This window comes from Myotis daubentonii, chromosome 4 (assembly GCF_963259705.1).
Source record: "Myotis daubentonii chromosome 4, mMyoDau2.1, whole genome shotgun sequence".
NCBI classification, from domain to species: Eukaryota; Metazoa; Chordata; class Mammalia; order Chiroptera; family Vespertilionidae; genus Myotis; species Myotis daubentonii.
This window is the reverse complement of record NC_081843.1, coordinates 85449304-85471214: the sequence shown is the minus strand read 5'-3', so window position 1 is coordinate 85471214 and position 21911 is coordinate 85449304. Positions and strand designations below refer to the sequence as shown.

At 42.5% G+C, this 21911-nt stretch overlaps 1 protein-coding gene across 2 annotated transcripts in view; it reads right to left on the bottom strand.

Moving 5' to 3' along the window:
• Nucleotides 1–21911, bottom strand: part of DEPDC1B (DEP domain containing 1B) — a 70889-nt gene that overhangs the window by 47885 nt on the left and 1093 nt on the right. For both annotated transcript variants that reach the window (XM_059694581.1, XM_059694580.1), the window contains exon 2: nt 13455–13720. In XM_059694581.1, coding sequence (XP_059550564.1) covers nt 13455–13720 — 266 coding nt within the window. The remainder of the gene's footprint in view (nt 1–13454; nt 13721–21911) is intronic.

Here is a 21911-nt window from a genome sequence, read left to right as displayed (position 1 = left end):
CCTGCAGCTGCAGCGGCCCCGCGATCGTGGGCTCCGCTTTAGGCCCAGGCAAGGGACCCCTAGCTCCCGGAACTGCCAGCTTCGACCGTGTCCAGCTCCCATCGCTGGCTCCACCCCTACTTCCTGCTATCACTGGCCAGGGCAGCAAAGGCGCCTGATTCTCCGATCATGGCTGGGGGGCAGGGCAAAGGCGGCCCCAGGGCTGCCCTTGCCCTGCCCCCTAGCTCTTAGCTCCCCCCTGGGTTTCTGATCACTGTCAGTGGCAGGGGGCTTCTTCCTGCTTTCCCTTTCGCCTCCCTGCATTGTGCCTACATATGCAAATTAACCGCCATCTTGTTGGCAGTTAACTGCCAATCTTAGTTGGCAGTTAATTTGCATATAGCCCTGATTAGCCAATGAAAAGGGTATCGTCGTATGCCAATTACCATTTTTCTCTTTTATTAGATAGGATGGCCAAAAACCAGAAGCAGGAATAGCCTTACTCACCATCCATCCCAGTGACCCATTTCCACAACTAGAGGTCCTGTCCCCTATAGAGTACTCAGGTCAGGAAACGTAACAAGGCACTTTGGACTCCTTATGGCAGGGAGCAGCAGGCAATAGGAGGAATCACTAACCCAGAGGCAGTAACTGATCCTGACCAGCAGAAAAGGGCTGCTTCTCCGACCCATCAACACCGGAGCACCTGTGGCAGCTCTTGAATGGGCATGTGAAAAATACCAGTCTAAAAAGTGCATGGTTATCAAGGGTTCCTACTCTCAGAAATGAACTTTTGGGTCACACTACCAGTAAGTCAGCCCAAACCTGCCAAGGTGATAGGTGAGGTTGGGCAAATTTACAATGGAGAGTGGAGAAGGAGAAAATGAGCATCAGCTGTAGCCAGGAAACCAGCTGCAGCATTAGGGACTTTATTCTTCCTAGTATTCTCCATTTCCTAGACTTCGCCTCAGAAAGAGCCCCATGAACATGTGTGGAGAAGCAGCTCTGGGCAGTACAAGCAATGGACTGTGCTGGCCATGGAGGTACACAACCCATATCTCCCTTCAAGAACCCAACAGACACCAGTCTCTAGCTGCTCTATCTGTCAGGCTTTTCCCAGGAAGCTTCCAGCACATACCTGAGCACAGTGGGGGTTCTGGAGCCAGACCAATCCTAACAGAAGACACAGAACTCCTCTAGCAGGCAGCCTCTGCCCAAGGACTCCCCATCAACCTGGCCTTTCTCAGAATGGCACCCTGTGGTCTGAGGCCCTTCCTACCTAATTCTTTCCCTCTCTATTTCAGAGCTCAGGCCTGCACCACAAGCTGAAGGTTCACCACAATTCCTGCTCCTTTTCCCTTTATCCTTTCCAGGTGGCCCAGAACCCAAGCATTAAATCACTTGCATCACCTAGGTCCATTTTGGCATCTTCTTCTGTTCTCAGAGGGCCTGAACTAACAGAATCATCTAGTAATTTGTACTCATCTATGTGTGATGACTTCACTTCAAACAAAGTAATCATATCAGATACCACTAGGTAACAGAGATACAAGAATTAATACCAACCCAGCTGGCGTAGCTCAGTGGTTGAGTATCGACCTATGAACCAGGATGGCACAGTTTGATTCCCGGTCAGGGCACATGCCTGGGTTGATCCCCAGTGTGGGGCATGCAGGAAGCAGCCAATCAATGATTCTCTCTCATTACTGATTTTCTATCTTTCTCTCCCTTTCCTCTCTGAAATCAATAAAAATATCTTTAAAAAAAAAAAAAAAGAATTTATACCAGTTCCTGCCCTCAAGAAACGGAGAAACGGTCTAGTGCAGGAGTAAAAAACCATGACCTGCAGGCAAATCCCACTACTTGCTTTAATAAGTTTTACTGGAACACAGTCATGCCGAATCCTTTACATATGCTGTGGCTGCTGTCACCCTACAACAGCAGTCAGGCAGTTGTACTGAGGTTGTGTGACCCACAAACATTTACTATCTGGCCCTTTACAGAACAAGTTTTCTGCACCTTGGTCTAGTGAGACCAGAGATACCATCAAGACCGAAATGTTAACATCCTTACTCTGTAGATGAGGACACAGGTTCAGAGTGTAAGCAATTTGCCTAAGATCACATGGGCAGCAGTAACTCCAGAACTGGGATTCGAACCCAGGCCTGCCTCACTCCAAGCCCTTGTTATAGCCCTTCTATTACTGAGCTTGTGTTATACTTAACCATAGCTCACCTGATGTGGGAAATGACTGAGTCACTTTTACTCAGGAATAGAGGTGGTGTGATTATTGCTTAATTCCTTCCCAGTATAAAGGAAACTCCTCACTTACTAACCTTTGAACTTCTTTCTCAATAAATACAAGGCATTGTGCTGGGTGTGGGGGACACAGATAAAAACAAATTCTTCCACAACCTTACCTAACAACACTCCCTGCATAATAACAGGTAACATGTTCTTACATACTGTAACCTCACTCATGATGACATGATGACAGACTTTATAAGCAAGTCCCCTTACCTTGCTCAACCCCTCTCCCTTCCTTGCCTGGCAAACACCTATTAATGCATCAGTACTCAAGTGTCACTTCTGAAGCAAAATATTCTGACTTACTCAAGCAGAGTTGATTCCCCATTCCTCAAATGGTATTGAATGCACCTCCTTATAATGGCATTTGTGACAATGAATTTTTATTTATTTGTCCTCTTATCTAAACTTTAACTCTGAAGATAGGATCATGCATCCAAGCGTTTAGTGGTGTGGCTGGCATAATTAGGCACTCCATACTACTTGAGAAAGGAAAAAGAGGCAGGAAGGGAGGAGGATGTGGAGAAGCAGCACATATGAGAATCTAATTAACACTGGCCCAAAAAACCCCGAAAGCTATAAGAAAAGGCTATAACATAAATATAATTCAAGCAACTGGTGAAATGCTGATTGGACATCAATTGCATAAAAATGCTTAAATAGACTATGCTTTCTGATACTCATATAAAACATTTGTCTGCCCTCTCCCACTTCTACTCTGCAAGTTATAAACTCCTCAAATCCAGAGTGGTATACCCTCACCTGTAAAGGTCTTTTATAAATCTGGTCTTATAATCTGTATCTCAGGGCAAATTCCCACTCCTCTCAGAAAGTTAAGGTTTAGGGTTAACTAAGGAAAGAAAACTGATTGATACCTACATGATCTTTATTATTTTGCTTCAAGGTTAATAGTATTTGAGAAGGACTCCTGTTCAATCCACCTTCTCTTCACCTAAAATGGAAGCATTCAGTGAGCCATGCTCCTTTGATTTTTCTGACTTCCATTGCTCCATTTCCTATTAATGATAATAACCAGGCATCATAAATTCACAGGAAAGGAACCAGGAAAGGATTAAAGAAAAAAGGATTTTTCAAGGGCAAGTTGGTGAAGACCAAGTGGATAATACGAACATAAAGGGAAGGGATACAGACACCCGACAGAGAGCATGGAACACAGAAACTAAGACCACAAATGAAGGGCTAGGATAGAAAGATAAATCATGGCCCTGGCTGGTTTGGCTCCGTGGATAGAGCGTCGGCCTGCGGACTGAAGGGTCCCAGGTTCGATTCCAGTCAAGGGCACATGTCCGGGCTGTGGGTTCAATCCCCACTGGGGGGTGTGCAGGAGGCAGCCAATCAATGATTCTCTCCCATCACTGATGTCTCTATCTCTCCCTCCCTCTCCTTTTCTCTCTAAAAGAAAAAAAAAATCAATAAAACATATTTTTTTTAAAAAAAGATAAATCATGGATTTGAAATTTTTACAAATTATTTTAAAAGCCTTTAAAAATTACAAAACAAAAGTTTATCAGTAACCAGGAACTGCTTTTTCTTAGTCAGGACAGTCTGTGTCAATGCATTATTTAACACACCTACTTGTACTGACATCTTTTACATCCAAAGGCAGTGGTAATGTAACCTCAGAGTTGGCTGGACTTAATAATCCAATACAGAACTTTCAACACAGGGCCAAGTATAACCAGCCTACTACTTACTCTGGTGGACTGTGCTCCTGTGCCTCAGGGACTACCAGGATACTGAGCTGGAATACATCCCCTATTGCCGATTGCTGCAGGCCAGTCTGATCTGTTGCTTAGCTTTTTGGCTGTCCCAAAAATCTTGGCACTATTTTCCAGGCCCTAAAACTTGCCCCCATTTTGCTCCCTTTATAGGCATTGCTTGTTATATCAGTCTGAGTGAGTTCTGGGTGGCAGAAACCAATTCTGACTAATTTAACTAGAAAGAAACTTGGAAAACACCCATATAAGTCACAAAATCAACAGGAGAGCACAGCTGGAACCACAAGTGACAGCCTCGTGTGAAAGCCACTGCAGGCACCATGGCCTCTGGATGCCTCTGCCTCTATGCAGGTCTGTCCTGGCCCCCACAGGCCACCCCACTATCACAGGGATTCAGTCCTAGGTAGGAACATACCAACTGTCAAGGGTAGGGCATGTGCCTGCACCCTAACTGCTCGGGGCAGAAAGAGAGAGTATCTTACCTATTGAAGCTTCCACTGGTGGAAACAGAACCCCACCATGGTTCATAACAGGAATCCCACAAAATAAACAGAAATGTTTAGAATACTCAGCAATTAAAAAAAAAAAAGTCAAACGTCTATCCTATTATTACTATTCCCTTAACTCTTATTCTAGAACACAGACTTTATTCCTACTCAAAACACTAACCATGACTACCGTGGCTTTTTAAAATAAAAGTCTACTCCCCAGCCAGGTATTTAAGAAACTCTATCAAATGTATCCCTTTGATGCCCTGACCTAAAACTTCTTCTGCAGCCAGGCCAGACTCCTCCTTCTTCTCCCAGAAAAGCTGACATGCATTTCTGAGAACCCCAGTCTTGCCACTCTTGTCACCTGAAATATCATCTCTCTTCCTGTCCCTTATTATTCAGGTCCTTCCCCATTCTCAGGACCCAGGTTGAAGTTTTTCACTTCCTCCTCGGTGAGGTCTCAAAACACTCCAGTACACACCGAGTAGGTCACGGGCACAATCCCTGCACTGGCCAGACAAACGTAATCATGGTAAAATGTAGAGAAATGGTGGGAAGTGTGGCAATGGAAATGGGTTTGCCCCACCTAAAAATTTTCAGGTTCATAATTTTTTAAAACAAAGGGTTAAAAGCTAATAGCACTAAGTGCCTCTGGGGGAGGGAATTGGATGGCTGGGGAAGAGAGCTGGAAGGTAGGCTTTTTAAAAAAAAATGTATTGATTTCAGAGAGGAAGGGATAGGGAGAGATAGAAACATCAATGATGAGAAAAAATCATTTATCGGCTGCCTCCTGCATGCCCCACACTGGGGATCATGCCCATAACCTGGGCATGTGCCCTGATTGAGAATCTAACTGTGACCTCCTGGTTCACAGGTCAAAATAAAAATCATATAGACAAAATTTTAATGACCAAAACATTATACCAAACAAAATACATGTGCCATCCCACGGACCGCAGTGTAGCACCTCTAATTTGTTGTTTGTTACAGATTAATTAAATAGCCTTAGTTCTGCTACTTATCTTTTTCACATATGTATTCTCTATCACAAGAGCCTGCAAAGTTAGGGAGGAAAAGAATCATGTTATATTTCTTTTTATCACCATCAATGCCTTGGATTAAAAAACATGTGATTATGGAACAGAGTGCTGAATCTCGGAGGGAAGGTGGCTGAGAGTGGGTGGGTGGGAGGTAATCAACCAAGGACCTTGTATGCATATATGCATGGCCCAAGGACACAGACAATGGGGCAGTGAGGTGAAGGGGCAGGGCAGGCTGGAGGGTGTTAATGGGGGGAAATAGGGGGCATATGTAATACTTTCAACAATAAAGAATTATTAAAAAAGAAGTACGTGATTATGTACTCAATATTTGAAATTATTAAAGTTTGGAATTTAAAAATGCCTTAAAGATCTAGTTCATTCCTGTCATTTTATAGATGGAAAAACTGATGCCTAACAAGCCTAAGGAAGTTACCTAACTATTAAAGGACAAGAACCTAGGACTTGATGAAATGAATAAAAACAAACTCAGAGCCCTGACCAGTGGCTCAGTGGTTGGAGTGTCATCCCACACACCAAAAAGTTGCAGGCCCCTTGTCAGGGCTCATATAGGAGGCAATCAATCAATGTTTCTTTCTCACATCAATGTTTCTCTTTCTTTCTTTCTCTTTCTCCAAGGTGAGGATTTAAAAAAAAATCACAGGAACACATTCTGAGCATTACTATTAAAACAAAGGATGTACACTAGAGGGAGCCAATAGTGCATAACTTGAAGGTAAAGTTCCTAAAACAGTTCCCTTCAAAAGATCTAGAGCAGCGGTTCTCAATCTGTGGGTCGCGACCCCTTTGGGGGTGGAATGACCCTTTCACGGGGGTCGCCTAAGACCATCAGAAAACACATATATAATTACATATTGTTTTTATGATTAATCACTATGCTTTAATTATGTTCAATTTGTAATAATGAAAATACATCCTGCATATCAGATATTTACATTATGATTCATAGCAGTAGCAAAATTACAGTTATGAAGTAGCAACGAAGATAATTTTATGGTTGGGGGTCACCACAACATGAGGAACTGTATTAAAGGGTCACGGCATTAGGAAGGTTGAGAACCACTGATCTATAGGGTAGTTATAAAGAACTTTTCCCAGACCACTGAAAATGACTAAAGGGCCAAATACCTAAAACAATGTAAATTCAGATTTATTTTCACTAGACGTGAAAGTAGAGGCTTTTCAAATCTCCAGCATTAAAAATAAATGTTATTAGCATATAGTAAAACAGATTTTTATGTGTGTACGTTTCTATCAATTTTAGAACATTTGTATAATCACCTCAATCAGGAAACAGAACAGTTCCATTACTCCCCACCACCACCACAAAAAAACTCCCTCGTGCTCTGACTTTATAGTGACAGCCTCCGGCTGAACACTCCCACTTCCGACCCCCAACAGACAACAACATTCCATTGTATAAATAGACAATGTTTAGCCATTCATCCACTGAAACACATATGGGTTGTTTTCAGCTAGTGGTGATTATTAATAGAGCTGCTATAAATATTAATGTTCAAGTTTTTGTGTGAACATGTTTTCCTTTTTCTAGAGTAAATGCCCAAGAGCAGGAATACTGAGTCATAGCGTAGCCCATTTAACTTTTTTTAAAAAACCTGCCAAACTGTTTTATAAAGTGACTACCAATGTAGGCTTTCCACCAGCAATAAAGGAGATTTCCAACTACCTAGCATCCTCACTAGCTCTTGAGATTGTCAGTATTTTTATTTTAGCAATTCTAACAGATATGTAGTGGTATCTTGTCATGGTTTTAATTTGCATTTCCCTAATACTAACTATGTTAAACATTTTCTCAAGTATTTACCTGCTATCTGGTTATCTTTGGTAAAGTATCTGATCAAGTAAAGTGTTTTGTTCATTTTTTAATTAGATTGTTTTCTTATTGTTGAGTTTTATATAAATTTGAGAAAGAGTGAGGAAGAGGGGGATAGAGAAACATCACTGAAGGGAAACTATGGATTGGCTGCCTCCTGCATGTCCCCTATTGGGGATCAATCTGCAACCTGGGCATGTGCCCTGACCTAGAATCAAACCAGTGACCTCTGGGTGCATGGGATGACACTCAACTGAGCCATAACAGCCAGGGCTAGTTCTTTATATTTTGACTAGAGGCCCGGTGCACAAAAATTTGTGTACTCGGGGGGTCCTTCAGCCTGGCCTATGCCCTCTTGCAGTGTGGGACCCCTCGGAGGATGTCCACCCCAGTGGGGACCCTCACCCCATGGAGGTTTGGCCAGCCTGGGTGAGGGGCTGATGACTGTTTGCAGGCTGGCCACACCCCCTTTAGGGTGGGGGGGGTCCCCACTGGGGTGTCTGGCCAGTCAGGGTGAGGGGCTGAGGGCCGTTTTCAGGCTGGCCAAGCACCCTGGCGACATAAGCTCCCAGCCTCTCCTTTTTTTTCTTTTTTTTTTATTTGGGATTTATTTACCTTCTGTAATTGAAACTTTGTTGCCTTTAGCGGAGGCCTGCGGAAAGCTTGGCTTCCTCCATCGCCAGGGGCAACCCACTCCTGCTCGCTCCAGCTCCACGGCCACGGCTGGCTGAAAGCAGGTATCTGGGGTTTGTTTAGCTTCTATAATTGAAACTTTGTAGCTTTCAGTGGAGCTCAGAGCTGGCCTCGGCAGGCGGGGAACCTTGGCTTCCTCCATCACTGGAGTAAGCAAGCCTCCTGCTCGCTTCAGCTGTGGCTGCCAGCCACCATCTTGGTTGGGTTAATTTGCATTTAGTTGCTCTGATTGGCTGGTGGGTGTGGCTTAAGGCGTAGTGAAAGTACAGTCAATTTGCATGTTTGTCTTTTATTAGTATAGGATACCAGTCCATTGTTATTTATGTAGCTTGCGAATATTTTCTCCCCATCTGTAGCTTGTCTTCTGATCCTTATTGGTATCTTTCATAGAGCAAAAGATTTTAATTTTGATGAAGTCCAATTTATCATGTTTTCTTTTATGAATCACACTTTTGATATCATGTTCAAGAACATAAAGGGCATAAAGATCTACTGTTTAATTAAAACTTTTGTAGTTTTACATTTAAATCTATGATTCATTTTGAATTTTTTGTGTAAAGTCTGAGATTTAGGTTGAGACTCATTTTCTTGCATATAGAGGCTAGATATCCAAGTGCTTCAACACCAGTTACTGAAAAGACTACTCTTTTTCATTTAAATTATTTTTACACCTTTGTCAAAAATCACTTGGCCATATTTGTGTGTGTCTCTGGACTCTTCTGTTCCACTAACCTATGTCTATTTCTTCACAACACCACAGTCCTCATTCTGTGGCTTTATGTATAGTAGGTCTTAAAACTGGGTAGCATGATTCCTTTGTTATTGCTATTTAATTAAGAACTGTGAAAGTAACAGTATTCAACAAAGTTGACAGCATCTACATAAAAATTTTTAGTTTCAAATTAGAATCAGTATTTTGGAAATAGGCCAGAAAAATGCAAATATGAGGGAAAGGAACAGAAAGAAGGAGAAAAAATGAAGTAGGAGAAAACGAAAAGGAAAAAGAAAGGAGGATGAGAGTAACACATGAAGAGATGGGAAGAGAAAAAGAGGAACAGAGAGAGGTAGGAGAATAAAAAGAAAATGACTCCCTACACATTAGCCTCAAACCACTACAGCTGAGCAAGTGAATGCCCTCTGTAAACCATGAACACCTCTGGGTTCTCAGTACTCACGAAGCCAGCATTAGTAGTGAGAGCAGGTCAAAGGCCAGGTATAGGCTCCAGACCCCGTACCCCATCCTGCTAAAGATCTACACTAAGCCAAACACTTTCCTTATTAAATGGCCCAAAACAATCAACTATCATATTACATACTTGCATTTTTATATAACCCATTATATTAAGTTTAAATAATCCTATATAATAAAAGCCTAATGTGCAAATTGTTCCCTCAACCAGGAGTTCAACTGGGAGGTCGACCACTCGCTGTGACGTGTGCTGACCACCAGGGGGGAAGAGCAGAACATAGTGGGTGTCAGCAATGGGACGCTGGCAGCGAGTGGCAGTGGAGGCACTGCTGGCCCCGATGGGCCCCAATGAGAGCAGGACCGTGGTGGGATGGTGGAGCAGGTGAGTGGGCGGCGCCTGGCTAAGGCAGGTGTGAGCAGGGGAATGATCGCCCCCAGTGGCAGCGGCAGGGGGGCAGGGCTGCCACCCAGCTCCCAGGCACTGAGAGAGCTAGGCGGGGGGAACGGGGGGGAGGGGGGCCCCAGCCCCAATTGATTGCCCTAGAACTGCGACCAGCGGCTAGCAGACCCTGATTGCCCAATGGGGCCAAGCCCCAGGCTAGGACGGGGAACTGGGGGTGGGTGGCGGCAACCAACCTCTTGCGGCACCCAGGCAGGGGGCCATGACCTCTCACCAGCTACCAGGAGGCAGGGATGATGGAGATGGAGACAGAGGTGCGGTGAGACTCCACCGAGCTTGCTCTCACTCCCCCTGCCACCCTCTCCTGGACGCCAGGGCTTGTGCACCAGGGAAGCCCCCATGCTTCTGTGGGTTCACGCAGGAGCTGATCTGCAAGGCTGGCTGGGAGTGAGCGCGCTGCCCGCCCAGCTTCCGTATGGCACCGCTGGGCAGCCGAGAGGCCCACTCTGCACCCCAGCCCACGGCATCCAGCTGTGCTCACCGCATCTCCACATGGAGACTCGGGCACCATGACTCAGGCAGAGGAGGGTGCGCGGGGGGCCGAGGGCCCATGTGCTGCCCAGGGCCCGGAGGTCAGCTGAGACCTGCCCTTCCACGCCAGATGCTCACGCTTCAATCGCCGGCCAGGCCTAGGGACTGTACCCATTCACGAATTTTGTGCACTGGGCATCTAGTTCAACATAATAGTCTGTTCACATACAAATAGGGGGAGATTCCATGATCAGTATGAAACTTCTTTAACTAGAACATTCCTGGTATTTTATTTAGATAATTCACAGAGAAAAGTGTCTGGTTTTCTGAGGATGAAATACCCACCTTGTCCACCTTACAGGGATGTCATGAAGATCAAATGGGATCACGGAAGGGAAACTGCTTCAAAAGTTAAAATTTCTTATAAAAATTCAAGATAGTGTAACTGGCTCTCCTCAGCAGAAAACTAGGGCCATGAAGTTTTGTTAAGGCACCGATGACAGCATCTGACTCAACTCTGAGGACCCTTTGGTGAAATTTAAAATTGTCCTCACTAGAAGCAAATCCAGAACCTTTCTAGTCACCAGTATTCGTAACAGGAAATAACTCTGGGCACTTCTCTGCAACATCTCTTCTGATTATTACAAACAATTATGCAACAAGTCTGACACATCATAGGTGCTTTATAATTTTCATTCCTTTTTTCCCAGGAAGAACTCTCAGCTGCACATGCCAGCCTCTTCATACAACTTATAAAGGCTCCTCTTCCATAAAGCCTGATATTTAGAATCATGTTCTGGAATTTCTTCACCTTATTGACTCTCCATCTATTCTCAAATCTAATCTTCCTCTAGCTCCTAATCTCCCTTGTCTGCTTTCATTATAATGTGGCTGTAGTGCTATTCAACCACGAGCAGCATTGGAAATGGGGCAGGTAGGGCAGTCTGCCCTACTCTTCCCTGGAGCACTGGCATGTAACGGTGATGATCCTGAGCACTAGTCCCAGAAGCTGTATGCATGCAACAGCTGCCTCCACACTCATTAGCTTACTCTCCAGTCAAGGCATGTGCTCCTTAACAAGTGATTTACTCGTACATGTCTACATAGATTTCATCCCAGATTAACCTGAGAACATCAAACATCAGGGCTTCACTTATAGAACTTCCACTCAGGAAAAGGGAAGATTGTGAGTATTCAAGTGGTAAATAAGGAAAGAAAATACTGCTCCCTTACGACTCAAATATTCTATAAGAAAAACTGGATCATTATTTCATGAACAAATTTAATCCATGCACACTGTTTTTTAAAGGGGAAACATGGGGAAGTCTTCATATTGAACGGAAGATGCTCTCACAGTCAGTGCTGGGTGGCCAGCTCCTAGAGCACGATCCTATTTTACAGTTCTGATGACTCTCAGTGCCTCATGGAACTCAATGAGAGGTGCCCAATGTAGGGTGACAATAGAACAGATTGGGAGTTGCTCATCCAGAGAAGTTTGTAGCAGTGTGCTGGCTAAATATTGATGGGGTACAAGCAATTAGAGTTTCCCAAGAAAAATAATCACTGAAGAATCCCCAATGAAGTGCAGCATGTGGAACCAGGACTAGAGTTGATGCTAATAAGCACTATGATCGCAGAACAGGCTAACATCACGCACAATCCTAATTAAAAGTTGGATCAGCAAGTCAGAAATAACTGCCAAATGGAGAAACAACTAATTGCCCAGATGACAACTTGATATCTAGAAGCTGAAGATTGCTGATGAAACTCTGTGAGGAAATTAGATTCTAAACAAATAGCAACATCTGGTCTTGGCCTTGGCACCCTCTCCTTGCTCGTCAGTCTTTCTCAGTAGCTAGTCTTGAAGAAGCCAAAGGAAATTATTGAGGTTTGAAAAAATCAGGTTTTCTCTACTCAAGCCAGGTATCCCAGTGGCCTCCAAGTGTCCTCAATAAATGTATTGTAAGAGGATTCCTTCGTTTTCTGGGGCAGGCTGCCCTACCTGCTCCATTTCCAGCGCTGCTTGCAGTTGAACAGCACTACAGCCAAATTATAATGAAAGCAGACAAGGGAGATTAGGAGCTAGAGGAAGATTAGATTTGCAAATAGATGGAGAATCAATTCCTTATTTTGATGTTGTAAAATAAAGCAATTAAGAATCCATATTCTCCATTTTTTTAAATCCCTCAGTATCTTAGCACTTTGGTAAACCTTTCTGTAGATAACTCAACAATTCTTCTTTTCTGAACTAGTGTGACTTCATTCCCTCTTCAGTCTTCTCCCTTTCCCTGAATCTTAGGTAGGGCCCTTCCACACCCAGCAATAACAGCCTAGTAAGTAGTGGGCATGGAAGTACAAGCAGAGAGATTATCTGGTAGTATGTCCAATCATAAGAAAGCACTGAAAGCCCTAGCCGTTTTGGCTCAGTGGATAGAGCGTCAGCCTGTGGACTGAAGGGTCCCAGGTTCGATTCTGGTCAAGGGCACATGCCCACGTTGCAGGCTTGATCCTCAGTAGGGGGCATGCAGGAGGCAGGGGATCAATGATTCTCTCTCATCATTGATGTTTCTCTCCTTCTCTTTCTCTTCCTCTCTCTCTCTCTCTCTCTCTCTCTCTCTCTCTCTCCCTCCCTCCCTCCCTCCCTCCCTCCCTCCCTCCCTCCCTCTCCGCCCTTCCTCTCTGAAATCAATAAAAATATATAAAAAAAAAAAAAAAGAAAGAAAGAAAGAAAGCACTGAAACAAGGAAAAATATTTGAGGAAAAGCAGACATGCACTGCCAGGGTTAATCTGAGACATCAGGGAATTCTAGTATAATTCTTCACATGAGCCCTGAGTTCTGCTTAATGATCAGACCCACTCTGCCACTAGCTCCCTTGAATATGCACCTTCTCATTGTTCACAAAGGCTAACCCAGAGCTACTGTTTAACCTTTTCAGATCCCCTACGACAAATACTAAGCTATGGTAGCCATCCTCGCAGGTGTGCAAAAAGATTCCTTACTGAAAAGTCACTGCAACAAAGGACTGCTATGGGGTGCTCTATGGAGTCAAGAAACATTGCAATCAGTTTTATTGTAACAACACATTGAGTTCTCCACTCAACAAACCACAGGAGAAGCATCCCTCCAAGGGACAAAGTAAATTCTTTCACATAAGGACGTTTCTGACTCGGGCAGATCCGCTCATCCTCCCCATGCTCCTCCCCTTCAGAGTTTACCGGTTGCTGTTACCTGTACAAGTGACTGTTGTCTTCAAAATCTTCCTGACCCCATTTGCCCTTGATATCTTCGATAACATGATTCTTCAGGAATTTTTTTAGCAGCTGCACCGTTTGTCTGCGGGTCACTTCAGGGCCAAAGTTCTGATTGTACCTCAGCAGGTCATGCAGCCAGTCCACAGCTTCAGCCGCTGTGAAGCAATGTTCGTAACTTTTGAAACGACAACGATGTTTCCGTAATGGCATCCTAGAGCGAAAAAGCTCAACAGTTTCGTTCCACTAGGAGAAAAAGGAAAGGCATTTAGTAATCAACTGATTTTTTTTTTAAATATATTTTATTGATTTTTTTAGAGAGAGGAAGGGAGAGGGATAGAGAGTTAGAAACATCGGTGAGAGAGAAACATCTATCAGCTGCCTCCTGCACACTCCCCACTGGGGACGTGGCCACAACCAAGGTACGTGCCCTTGACCAGAATCGAACCTGGGACCCTTGAGTCTGCAGGCCGACACTCTATCCACTGAGCCAAACCGGCTATGGCTGATTCTTTTTTTCAGTTTATTGCATCCAAAATATTTCAGACAACAAATGCAATTTTTCCATTTAAAAGGCTGTCTAAATAACAGACAGAGCCTTGAAATTTATGTATTTATAAGCTTCACACTCTTAAGAAGAAGTAAATTTTTAAAATGAATTTATTTAATAAATATTTACTGGAGATATTGCCGTCAAATTGTCCTATAGTGTGAAGTTAATAAATTTTTACATTAATAAGAAACATACGATTGAAAATAATAGTAAACTGCGATCAAAATGCTTAATTCACTTCTTGGAATCCTATGTTTAATATGACTTTACATCACTCAGCAATTATTTACCGTTTATTCCATAAAAGGCATTATATGGAGAGAGGATAAGAGGTATAGAGGTATATGTCAAAATATGTTTTAAAATTCTGCAGAATACTTTCCTATTTAAAAACAAATCTAGGGAGTAGTAAAGAGTAAAGGTACCCAAAGACATAGTGACAGAATATGATTTGACTTTGGGTGATGGGCACACAATGCAAAATACAGATCATGTATCATAGAAATGTACACTTGAAACCTACATAATCTTACTAACGAATGTCACCCCAATAAATTTAATTTAAAAAAGGATAATGTCTGACAGCTAGTACGTGTGTTCAATAAATAGAAAATAGAATGAAGAAATGTGTTTTTAATCTTTCTTTAAATATTTTAATTTTTACATTTATTTATCTTTATTCTTGAGGGTATTACAGATGTCCATTATTTCCTTCCCATTCCCTTCCTCCACCAGGTTCCCACCCCACCACAGGCCTTCACCACACTGTGTCCATGGACTATGCATATATGCATATAAATTCTTTGTTTAATCTCTTCTCACCACCACAATACCCTTCCCTCTGAGAGCCATCAGTCTGTTCCATGTTTCCATGCCTCTGGGCCTATTTTGCTCGTCAGTTTGTCTTTCTCTGACTGGCTTATTTTGCTTAGTAAGTATTTTGCTAATACTTACTCTCCAGGTCCACAAGGCTGGTACAATATTCTCAAATCAATAAATGTGATATATCATATTAACTAAATGAAGGATAAAAATCACATGATAATATCAATAAATACAGAAAAGGCATTTGACAAAATCCAACACTTTTTTTCGTGCCAGCATCATCCTATATAATAAAAGACTAATATGCAAATCGACCGAAAGGCCAAACGACTGGTCGCTATGACGTGCACTGACCACCAGGGGGCAGATGCTCAACACAGTTGCTGCCCCTGGTAGTCAGTGCACTCCCACAGGGGGAGCACCGTTCAACCACGGCTGGCAAGTGCTCCTGACTCTGCAGTATCACTAAGGATGTCTGACTGCCGGCTTAGGCGGGGAGTGAGCCTAAGCCAGCAGTCAGACATCCCCCAAGGGCTCCCAGGCTGCGAGAGGGCGCAGGCCGGGCTGAGGGACCCCTTCCCGAGTGCACTATTTTCATGCACCAGGCCTCTAGTTTTTTATAAAAACTCTCAGCAAAGTGGGAATAGAGGATCATATCTCAAAATTAGGCCATATATGACAAACCTTCTTTAACCCCTAGAGTGCCAGGGAGCGTGATTGTGCTCCTTCTGTCTTTCGCCAAAAGTGCCAGGAGCGCTATCAAAGCTTTGAAATGGCATCCAGTTCTAAGTCAGCTTTTATTAGTGATGATGATATTGCTAAATATGTCAATGTAGTAAAGATTTCCTTAACTTTTTGAATATGTAACTTCATTTACTTGCGATTCATAATTTTTTTCCTAAACTGCTGTAAAATCAGCAAAAATGCCTTGGCAATTTTAGCATAGTTCCTAGGATATTGTTTGGCACTCAAAGGGTTAAATATTTTAAAAGTGTTTTCTTCTGGCTTTTCAATTTGCTTATGTGGTCTCCAGCTTTGGGAAGGTTTTGTTGTTAATGATGTTGTTCTTTAAGGAAACAAATATAATTTTTTTTCTTTATGGTTACAGGGTTTACTCAGAAAGCTTCCCCAGCCTGAGATATTAAAAATATTTATTCAATTTTCTTTTAATATCATATAGAGGGATTTTATTTTAATATTTGAAACTTCAACTGAAATTTTTTATGGTGGGAGGTAGGAGAGCTCTAACTTTATTCTCTTCCAAATGGAGAGCCAATTATGCCATCATTTTCTCACTGAATTGAAATGTTAAGTTACCTTACATGTTACCTTTCTTGATTCTAAACTCTCTTTTTTGTCTCACTGATATATGTCATTCCTCTGCAATACTGTAACCTTGTAATTACAGTTAATTAATATTAAGTTTAAATCTCTGATAGGTCAAGGTGCTTATAGTCTTTAAAAATTGTTTTGAATGCTCCCACTTTTACTCGTGTATGAGCTTTCAACTCAATGCAGTCCCGCTCAGAAAAAAAAAATCTGTTGGACTTCTGATTGGATTTTATGTTTTCTGATAGCTGCTTTTCATTTCACACTACAAATTTTATAAGATAGCCTTATCAAAGATTCGTATCTTTTTTTAAAAAAGAATTTAGAATTTATTTATTTTGATTTTGAATGGCACTTATCATTATGGTTTATATTTACTCAACCCAGTGTTTCACCTAGAATTTTCAAAACCTAGTGAGGACCAGGTTTCTGTAGCCACTTATTTCCAAATATAATTAAACTAGAGGCCCAATGCACGAAATTCATGCAAGGGGCTCGGCCCTCGCGGCCCTAGCTGCCTCCTGGCCCCGCAGTCCCGCCCACTGGTCATCCCAGATGGTCGTTCTGGAAGGTTGTTCCGCCTTCCAGTCGAATTAGAATATTAGCTCTTTATTATATAGGATGGTTATTTGGCTACTCTGCCAATAGAGAAAAATAATTATCTTTAAATCACCATTCGCACATTTTTTTTAATCCTCACCCAAGGATATTTTTCCATTGATTTTTAGAAAGAGCAGAAGAGAAAAGGAAAGACAGAGCATTGATGTGAGAGAAACACATTGATTGGGGGCCTGGGGCCAGGGAGGAGATAGGAACCGAGGTACATGCCCTTGACTGGAATTGAACCCAGGACCCTTTAGTCCACAGGTCAATGCTCTATCCATTGAGCCAACTGGCTAGGACCTCACTTACATTTAGAAAGAAAATGTGCCCTAACCAGTTTGGCTCAGTGGATAGAGCGTCAGCCTGGGGACTAAAGGGTCCCAGGTTCGATTCCGGTCAAGGGCATGTACCTTGGTTGCGGGCACATTCCCAGTGGGGGTTGTGCAGGAGGCAGCTGATCGATGTTTCTCTCTCAACTGATGTTTCCAACTCACTATCCTTCTACCTTCCTCTCTGTAAAAAATCAATAAAATATATTTTTAAAAAAAAAGAAAGAAAATGTCCTATGTCAACAAAGAACAAGACAGAGCTTGAGAATATGATCTTCTTCCATAACATATTACTAGTATATTTGAAGAGATAATCTTTATAGAAAGAGGACAGATTTGTTTTATGATTAAGAAACTATTTGTTGTATTTATTTCAGTTCCCTAATTTAAGAAATAAAGAGTCATACAGCACAACTGTTTTTGCTTAACATCATGAGCTAAACTACAAAATACAACACTGAGGGTTGAAATGTGCTTCCTATTCTTTCTTCCAGAATATTTATCCCATTTCCTTCCTTCTTAGTACCAAAAATTTTATTATAGTACTGCTATAATAGTATGGCACCTGGGCAGGAACTCAGAGAGAACAAAATTCTGTATCTAGTTATACTTCCCATTACTAGTAGTATGAACTTGATCAAGCCCTTCCACCCCTTTAGGTCTCAGTCAAATGAGGGAATTGAACCAGGCAATCTTTGGAGTGCATTCTAGCGCTCAGATTCAATGACAGCTTTAAGTCTTTTCAAGTTCACCAGTTGAATCAGATGATACAAATAACTCAGAATTAAGTTCAAAGAAAGGATCAATAAAAGCAATTTTCAGTAAAAGCAATTTTCTTTCTCCTCATTATTTCTCTTAAAATAATTAACTATTTATATATGAGTTACAAAAATGAAAGCTATTTTAGTAGTGATGAATAAGTTGCTAATTAGCTCCCATATTCATCATGAATTGGCTTATAAGTCTGTCATTTTATATTTGGCAAAAAAATTTACCTAGTCTATAAAATGATATTTTCAGATAAGACTTGTTGGTGCTTTAGAAAATGGAGCTGTATGTGGTTTGAGGAAGTATAATGTGCCATAAAAGGATCAAGTAAAGGCCTGCTCTTTGTATGCTAATAGATTTTCCAAAGCTTTTCCTGAAGATTAGGCCGAGGAGAAGGGGGAAATGGTAAACTGGGAGTGGGAGAAGGAAAGCAAAGAGAGAACTACCACAAGCTTTATGATTTACTGGGTAAAAGTTTTAAGGCACAATTGAATTTTGCTCAGGGAAACGCATCTGTAATGAAAGTGATATCACTGACAAATCAGGAATTCTCACTTAAAAAGAAATTGGCTACTGTTCCTGTGTTTTCAAAATCTTAGTTTAAGATCAAGTTTCTCAAATAGAATAAAGTTTAGAACTGAATTGACTATCTGGAAATTCTGGTGAAACTGAGGTGTTTTCATTAATTATTCATATAATTTAATTTTCTGCTTAACTTTATTCATTTTGGCTAACCTAGGCTTGAATATCACTTCTTGGGGACTGAAGACTTCTGGAAAGCAGAAAACACTTTTCTTTATAAACTCTTTTGATAATATACATTTTTTATAAGGGAAAGTTTATTTAGAAAGTTACAGAGGTAGTAGGAGGGCCCTTGAAGCTTAGGGGAAAGGGAAAGAGATACACACCTTGAGGGACGAAAGAGGGAGGAGAGGCACAGGCATGCTCGGGGGAGAAGAAAGAGAGCAGAATCAAGTACTAATACATAGGCACTCTGCATCTATGAAAAGTGGTACTTCATACCTGTCTGTGAATATGAGATTTAAAAAACAGTTCCAATTATGATGTAATTTATTTTAGTCTAAAGCACAAAGGAGAAGAGCCAATATCCAGAGCTTCTCTCTGTTTTCCTTGCATAAATGATGTGAATATAATGGGGAGACGGGAGGGAGGATGTGTTATTTTCCTTCCACAAAAGAGAGTAAAGTTTTTGAAAGACCCTGATAAAGCACAATCTGTAATTCATCCCTGACATGGGACCTACCAGCTGGTTTCAAATGGTAGAAACAACTGTGAAGTGGAAGCAGATATGAAAACATTATTTTTAAAACACCCTATTTGTTCCCTACCACCACCATCCATATCTCTCAGAGGCTAGCAGAAAGAAAAACTTAAATTTGTATTTGTTGGTTGCCTTTTTTAATGAACCATTCTGTATGTCTGTAGTAGACTGTTTGTAAAGATGAATGCAAATATCCCTCCCATCCTGTTCACAGTACCTCTGTAATGTAACTGCAAATCTGTCCATAAAAAAGTAGAACTACCCTGGCCAGTGTGCTCAGTGGTTAGGGCATCGTTCCTCAAACCAAGGGGTCTCGGGTTCAATTCCAGGTCAAGGGTATGTACTGGCTTTTCCGATCACTCCCCACCCCCCCAGTAAGGGCATGTACAGGAGGCAACTAGTTGATGTGTCTCTCTCACATTGATGTTTCTCTCTCTCCCATTGATGTTTCTCTCTCTCCCTCTCTCCTTCCTCCTCCTCCCTCCCTTCCAATCTCTCTGAAAAGCAATGGCCAAAATATCCTCAGGTAAAGATTAAAAAGAAGAAGAGGAACTGAATAGGGAATATAGTCAATAATAATGTAATAACTATGTATGGTGTCAGATGGGTACTAGACTTCCAGGAAGGGGATCACCTCATAAGTTATATAAATGTCTACCCACTATGTTGTATACCTGAAATATTAAATGTCAACTGTAATTGAAAAAAAAATTTAATTTAACAAAAAAGAAAAGTGGAGCTGAATTTCTACAATCTGGAATTAGCTGCCTTGCTCTGACCAATGAGGTCTAAGCAAAAAGTTACAGGCAGAAACCTTCTTTTGGTTATGTTGAACCACTATGTGAAGATACTTGGCCCAGCCAACAGCCAGAACCAAGTCAAGGGGTCTTCCTGTCATAGTCAAGTCACCAGATGATCGTGGCACATGAGTGGCCCCAACAATAAAGCCACTGACATAAGCCCAGGCCAGATTGCTGACTCACAAAATTGTGGGCAAGTAAATGGTTAAGCCAAATGAAACAATGCCACAGACTCCCCAAGTCTTCTGAAATCATATGTATAATTTTATGAGTGTGTGGCATGAGCACTAGTCTATAAAAAGGAGATTCTCAAAGTGGTCTATGAGCCAAATAAAAAATTAAACAACTGAAGTATGGCAGCTTCCATCTGTAGTTTACCTTTAACCCTGCTGTTTGGCTTATGTACCTATTTGCTTTGTTTAACAATGGACAGTCATTTTGATTTTCTGAATTATATAAATCATCCCATTCAATTAAATGCCCTATTGATGGTAATGTGAATATCCCATGGGTTGGGTCATACTGGTCTTAGAGAGCACATTCTTCTGTACCTGGAAACAGGACAGCACAATTACCCTAAATTGTTTTAGTGGCCACAGGTGGTGCGTTCCAGCTGACTCAGTGGTTGGGAGACCCGAGGGCTCTAGATAATGTGTTTCTATCAACTCAGTGATCTGGAGACCCAAAACTGTGATTAACATGCTTAATTCTGCTTCTTTAATTCTGCTTCTTTAATCTGCTTTTTTGCGAGCCAGGTGCCTCATTCCAAACCCTGGGATGTAATCAATACCTTTGTAATTTTTGCCTATATAAGTCTGGTTTTGCCACCATCTTATGGCTATGAGATTTGGGAATGGGCCCTCATAGTCCCGGATTGCAATAAATGTGACTCTTTAATTCGACTTCTTGAGGCGTCCTTCTGTGACTCGCGGGGTACGTTACAACACAACCATCTGCCCCAACCACGATTTCTCTTAGAAGCTGGCTTTCTTAGCTCTGGCTTGACCCCACCGGCCATTGTGACACTGGTTCCCGAAAGAAAAGGAAACCCTAATTATACCTCCCCCTGTCCCAATGACCTCATCTCTTCCACATATACAAGCCTAGTAACTAGCTGAATTAGAGGTTGAACTTAATTCCCATCTTTTCCTGGATACCCATTAGGGTGCACAGAACAAGGAGACTAATTCCCCAGAAGTGGCCAGAAGTGGTGCCAGACCCAAGAGGAAGGTCCCTTCCTCCCAAATTACCAGTATGCTTTCCTAGAAAGCTGCCTAAAACCCCGCCATGAACATACCAAACTGTCATCACTCCTTCCTTTATGGTAATCCTCTGAAACACAAATCACTACAATCACCTGCTCCAGGTCATAAAAGAAATCAAAATAAGAACCCCTGAGAACTCCCAATACCGAAGCTCTTCTCCCAGGAGAAAAGGCTCTTTCAGACCAACCAGCCCAGCCCCCTCATTTATGTCAATGACGGGAAAAACAAACAAACAAAAACAGAAACGCCAGGGACCGGAAATGTGGTCAGGGCGATCCACCTCAGCTCTGGGCACCGTTAGAAAGAACCTCAAGTTGTCACCACCAGTGACTCTCAGGACGGAGACACGCCCTGCCCGGACTGCAGGAGGGTCCCCACGGTTAGAAATGGGTTTCCCCGCTCCCGGCAGCAGGCGAAGGATTACTCGGGACAAACAGGCTGGGAGAGGGGGTCACCTGGTCCTCCGGGCTCTTCAAAGTGGAAGGTGCCATTGATGGCCCAGAACACCTCCAAGATCTCGGGATCGAAGCTGCGCCCCCGACGGCCTGGGCTCCGGGACCCGTTCTCCGTTCTTTGACCAACATCCAGAAAACGGCCACCCGACACGTCCCGCCCTCAAACCCCGGCCCGGCCCCCAAACCCCGGCCCGGCCTGCGCTCCAGAAGCGAAGACTGACCCGTCAG